General features: G+C 32.1%; 1 protein-coding gene across 1 annotated transcript; it reads left to right on the top strand.

The window, feature by feature from the left end:
• The first annotated feature begins 1,993 nt into the window (after window positions 1–1,993).
• On the top strand, window positions 1,994–2,601 carry LOC119604551. Its single transcript, XM_037957229.1, has 2 exons — window positions 1,994–2,014; window positions 2,159–2,601. The coding sequence occupies exons 1-2, from the start codon at window positions 2,003–2,005 to the stop codon at window positions 2,456–2,458; spliced, it is 312 nt and encodes a 103-aa protein (XP_037813157.1). The 5' UTR covers window positions 1,994–2,002; the 3' UTR covers window positions 2,459–2,601.
• Window positions 2,602–6,199: the final 3,598 nt, after the last annotated feature.

Below are 6,199 nucleotides of genomic sequence, written 5' to 3'. Positions count from 1 at the left end.
CTAGTCTTAATCTAGTCTATAGTCTAGTCTATAGTCTAGTCTGTAGTCTAGTCTATAGTCTAGTCTATAGTCTAGTCTATAGTCCTAGTCTATAGTCTAGTCTATAGTCTAGTCTATAGTCTAGTCTATAGTCTAGTCTATAGTCCAGTCTATAGTCTAGTCTATAGTCCAGTCTATAGTCTAGTCTATAGTCTAGTCTATAGTCTAGTCTATAGTCTAGTCTATAGTCTAGTCTATAGTCTAGTCTATAATCTAGTCTAGGTAGTCTAGTCTAGTCTGTAGTCTTAGTCTTAGTCTAATCTATAGTCTAGTCTATAGTCTAGTCTATAGTCTAGTCTATAGTCTTGCCTATAGTCCTAGTCTCTAGTCTAGTCTATAGTCTAGTCTATAGTCTAGTCTATTGTCTAGTCTATAATCTAGTCTATAGTTTAGTCTATAGTCTAGTCTATAGTCTATTCTATAGTCTAGTCTATAGTCTAGTCTATAGTCTAGTCTATAGTCTAGTCTATAGTCTAGTCTATAGTCTAGTCTATAGTCTACTCTATAGTCTACTCTATAGTCTAGTTTATAGTCTAAGTCCAGTCTATAGTCTAGTCCTATAGTGTAGTCTGTAGTCTATTCTATAGTCTAGTCTATAGTCTAGTCTATAGTCTAGTCTATAGTCTAGTCTATAGTCTAGTCTATAGTCTAGTCGATAGTCTAGTCTATAATCTAGTCTTAATCTAATTTATAATCTAGTCTATAGTCTCTAGTCTATTGTCTAGTATATAGTCTATTCTATAGTCCAGTCTATAGTCCAGTCTATAGTCTAGTCTATAGTCTTCGATATCGCGAAAAAACGATATCTCGTCTCGACCTTTGACCTCATGAATTCATTATTTTATATACCTCCCTCGTAAGTATTTCTATTTACTTTAATATCCTTCAAATGATTAGAAATATCAGCGCCAAATGTTTCTTACATTATTTGTTTCTTCCATCATTTATTACTCACTGCCAATGGAACCCAAAATTTGTACAAATTATTGTTCTGACAATCTAATTAGTATTCTGGTTGTAGGCCACATACTGGCACTAGAATACATCACAAAACAACATATTCAACTGATTGTGAACAATTTGAGTAACAAGACAAGACCAAAATTGTGTCATGGTTACACTAAATCTGAAGGCATTTAGAAAATAACTATAACAGGAATTTGAAAGTTTAGAAATTTAAAGAAAATATGTTTTGTTAAATGATAATTTTACAAAACTGTAAGTTTTGTTAAATAATTTGCAATGACATATTGAATCTTAATATTGAAGGCCTTAAAACTTGTCAGCTCCTGTAGTATTTCAGTGTTGATTTTGTTTATATTAGAAGACAAAGTGTGGCAAGGAATATTGTATTTGTGTTCCTAAGAAAAGATAATGAAGATGATCAATCCGTACTTTAAAGTGGGAGTGGTGTCAATAGTAGTTGTATTTCATAAGAAGCTTCTAAATACAAATTGAACTAGAAAAAGCTTACTTACTTTTAAAAACTCTATAGTGTATTTTAACAGTCGTTTTTGCCTGTACTCTATATTATTTCCCTAATGAGCAGGAAAGACATTTTAGACATGCTCAACAACAATAAAAACAAAAATCTCCAAAAAATACAAAAAGCCACACAAAAACTAAAATATTGTATCAAAATTCGTAATGAATCTTATTAAGTTGTGGTCATTAAATAATAATGTTGTGCCAACATCTAAAATTATCTAAATACCTCAAAATAAACAAATAGACAGTCAGACAGACAGACAATTACCAAAAGAGCTAATGTATAGCAAACTATACAAGACAAATAAATGAAAATAAAATTTTCATATAAAAGCTGTTGATGATTCAAGGTAATTAAACAGTAACAATAGAACTTTGTTTAAGACAGCATCTTTCAGCAACAACAGCTCCATAATACATCCAAAGAAATATTCCCCAAAGAGAAATAATACGTAAAAACATTAATAGCAGCAACATGTTTAAGTTTGTAAGTACACGAATGTATCCTTCCTTGAAATGTTGAATACCAGTCGAAAGCTATTGAAATGTAATAAATTTCTTTAATTAAATACACGTTCTTACTCTCTTTCTCCTTCTTCACTTCTCTTTAACTTAATCCCTCCTCTCCTAGTTGCCTTTGTGCTTAATATCTCTAATTGCTTTGGTGGCTAGCAGACCCAGTGTTTTAGAATCTCATCATGCCGCCTACTCACCGTATCATCATACACCTCTGCTGACATCCTCTCCTTATTCCGCTCTTGATGCTGGTGTTGCTGCTTATCCTCACGGTGGATTTGTTTCACCTTTATATGGCTCTCATTTGTCTCATGTTCCTCACCATATCTCACCATATGTTGGCTCCTCTTCGCCCTATATTGGTGGTCATCATTATGGTTTACATCCCTACGATTCGTTGTTTCTAAGACATTAAAAGGTATTTAGTGCCTTTAATGAGGGCAATGAGGCAGTATATTGCTGGCAATGTCGAGTGGAGAATTATGTTGAGTATTATTGTAAAGTACTTAAGTTAACGTTTTAAATGTTTGTAATAAATTACCAAATTTAAATTGAGGATATAAATTAAATGGAGAGTATTTTTGAGATATATTTAGATTAGGAAGAAAGTAGACATTTTAAGAAAACTGTTTGATTTAATAGTAATTATTATATCTTATTATAGACTTGACTAGACTAAAACCTAGACTATAGGCTAGACTATAGGCTAGACTATAGACTAGACTATAGACTAGACATAGACTAGACTATATACTAGACTAGACTATAGACTAGACTATAGACTAGACTATAGGACTAGACTAGATAGACTAGACTATAGACTAGACTATAGACTAGACTATAGACTAGACTATAGACTAGACTATAGACTAGGACTATAGACTAGACTATAGACTAGGACTATAGACTAGACTATAGACTAGACTATAGACTAGACTATAGACTAGACTATAGACTAGACTATAGACTAGACTATAGATCGACTATAGACTAATAGACTAGACTAATAGACTAGACTATAGACTAGACTATAGACTAGACTATAGACTAGACTATAGACTAGACTATAGACTAGACTATAGACTAGACTATAGACTAGACTATAGACTAGACTATAGACTAGACTATAGACTAGACTATAGACTAGACTATAGACTAGACTATAGACTAGACTATAGACTAGACTATAGACTAGCTATAGACTAGACTATAGACTAGACTATAGACTAGACTATAGACTAGACTATAGACAGACTATAGACTAGACTATAGACTAGACTATAGACTAGACTATAGACTAGACTATAGACTAGACTATAGACTAGACTATAGACTAGACTATAGACTATCTAGACTATAGACTACTAGACTAGACTATAGACTAGACTATAGACTAGACTATAGACTAGACTAGACTATAGACTAGACCATAGACTGGACTATAGACTAGATTATAGACTAGACTATAGACTAGATTATAGACTAGACTATAGACTAGACTATAGACTAGACTATAGACTAGACTATAGATTAGACTATAGACTAGACTATGGACTAGACTATAGACTAGACTATAGACTAGACTATAGACTAGACTATAGACTAGACTATAGACTAGACTATAGACTAGACTATAGACTAGACTATAGACTAGACTATAGACTAGACTATAGACTAGACTATAGACTAGACTATAGACTAGACTATGGACTAGACTATAGACTAGACTATAGACTAGACTATAGACTAGACTATAGACTAGACTATAGACTAGACTATAGACTAGACTATAGACTAGACTATAGACTAGACTATAGATTAGACTATAGACTAGACTATAGACTAGACTATAGACTAGACTATAGACTAGACTATAGACTAGACTATAGACTAGACTAGAGTATAGACTAGACTATAGACTAGACTAGAGTATAGACTAGACTATAGACTAGACTATAGACTAGACTATAGACTAGACTATAGACTGGACTATAGACTAGGCTATAGATTCGACTATAGACTAGACTATAGATTAGACTATAGACGAGACTATAGACTAGACTATAGACTAGACTGTAGACTATAGACTAAATTCAAGACTGGACTATAGACTGAACTATAAACTAAGCTATAGAATAAGCTATTGACTAGACTATAGACTAGACTATAGACTAGACTATAGACTAGACTATAGACTAGACTATAGACTAGACTATAGACTTACTAGACTAGACTAGACTAGAGTATAACTAGACTATAGACTAGACTATAGACTAGACTATAGACTAGACTATAGACTAGACTATAGACTAGACTATAGACTGGACTATAGACTAGGCTATAGATTCGACTATAGACTAGACTATAGATTAGACTATAGACGAGACTATAGACTAGACTATAGACTAGACTGTAGACTATAGACTAAATTCAAGACTGGACTATAGACTGAACTATAAACTAAGCTATAGAATAAGCTATTGACTAGGATATAGACTAGACTATAGACTAGACTATAGCCTAGACTATAGACTAGACTATAGCCTATACTATAGACTAAACTATAGACTAGATTCTAGACTAGTATAGGCAATTATACTATAGACTGGGCTATAAACTAGGCTATAAACTTGAGTTAGCCAATACTCTAAACTATTGACTATAATATAGACTACTTTGAATAGACTTTAGACTAGACCATAAACTAACCAATCCACCACAGAATAGAAAATGGACTAGATTGGACTATATAACATACTAGACTATGGAATAGACTAGAATTTAGTCCAAATTAGAAAGTAACCTTCAGACTATAGATCATGTAAATATGCATATGTAAACTATGAATAATTCATTGTTCAAACATTTTCATGTGAAGAAACAAAACATTTATAATTGAAACAAAATCCTCCCCATCTTATCCAGCCTCCCTGTCAGTTAACCAGTCTGTCTGTCAGTCCTCCATACATAAATTTTTTTGGTCAGTCAATTACAAATGTACACAACAAAATTCTTGTGCAAAACTACAGATATACATACCTACAAACATATTTATTGCATGTTTACCAAATGACCACAAATCTGCAACATCCTGCTGATGAAATCTAGACCTGAAAACTCACATACAAAACATCAAGAGACTAGGATAATACTACAAAACCTACAAAAAATTGCTCAAACATAGCAACCAAACCAGGAAATACTAAGTATGACAACAAGTACATACTAGAAAAAATTAGGAAACAAGAGAACTCTCTCAGCCAATAAGTCATTAATTAAAGCCACTGCTATTTACAGCAAACTTCAATTGGGGAATACAAAAAATAAAGACGCAGAAAAGTAACTACATTAGCAGTTTCTACTCATTGACATACAACTTTTAAAAAAGTTTAATTAATACTGATTTTGTTATTAGCAAAATTTAAAACTTTTGTTTTTTTGACCCCTCACCATCCACTTATTTCCTTTGTAGCTTGTTCTTTTGTTTTCCATAATCGAGTTTAAAATATTTCTGTACTCATTTCAATTTCCGTTTGTCCGCACTTCCATCTTTTATACTTTATTCTTTTGTCTACAACTGAAATTTGTTGCTTTTTTCTCTTAATTTAAATTGAAATTTAATGAAGGAGTGTCTGAAAGTGACTTTAGAAACAAAAAAGTATTTTTTATTTCCCAGTTTTACAAGAACATCCTTTAGAAATTGTTGCTTCACTCTATAGACTTACATACATATATTTTCCTTTTCTGCTTTTCCATTTTTTGTGTCTGGATATTTTTTTTGCATTATTTCCGTTTTTGAACTCGTTGTAAGTATTGCCTAACAGGCACAACATTAAAGTTTTAATAAGACTGAGGCATTTCTTTGAAGAGAAAAAATCGGTAATACAATTTTTTGTTCTAGGCCAAAATACCTTTGAACTACTATTTTAAGTTACAATGAATTACGTTTGGGGGATTTTGCTAGTCTCTGTCTGTGCAGTAGTACATAAATAGTGCACTTAATAAGATTGCATGGAACGAACAGTTCTACCGAGTAAATAAAGTTCATGTGATTAAATTATAGTGTTCTTTGTATGGTTTCCTTTTGGAGTTTATATAAGACACGGCTTATTCTATTTCGATATTTAGTGTTTTTATCCAGAAAACATTTAAGTTT

This window comes from Lucilia sericata, unplaced genomic scaffold, assembly GCF_015586225.1.
Source record: "Lucilia sericata isolate MDLA Ls3-8-SP2 unplaced genomic scaffold, ASM1558622v1 Contig000402F_arrow, whole genome shotgun sequence".
In the NCBI taxonomy this organism is placed as follows: Eukaryota; Metazoa; Arthropoda; class Insecta; order Diptera; family Calliphoridae; genus Lucilia; species Lucilia sericata.
Note: the sequence above shows the minus strand (reverse complement) of the source record. Positions and strands in the feature narration are given on the sequence as shown.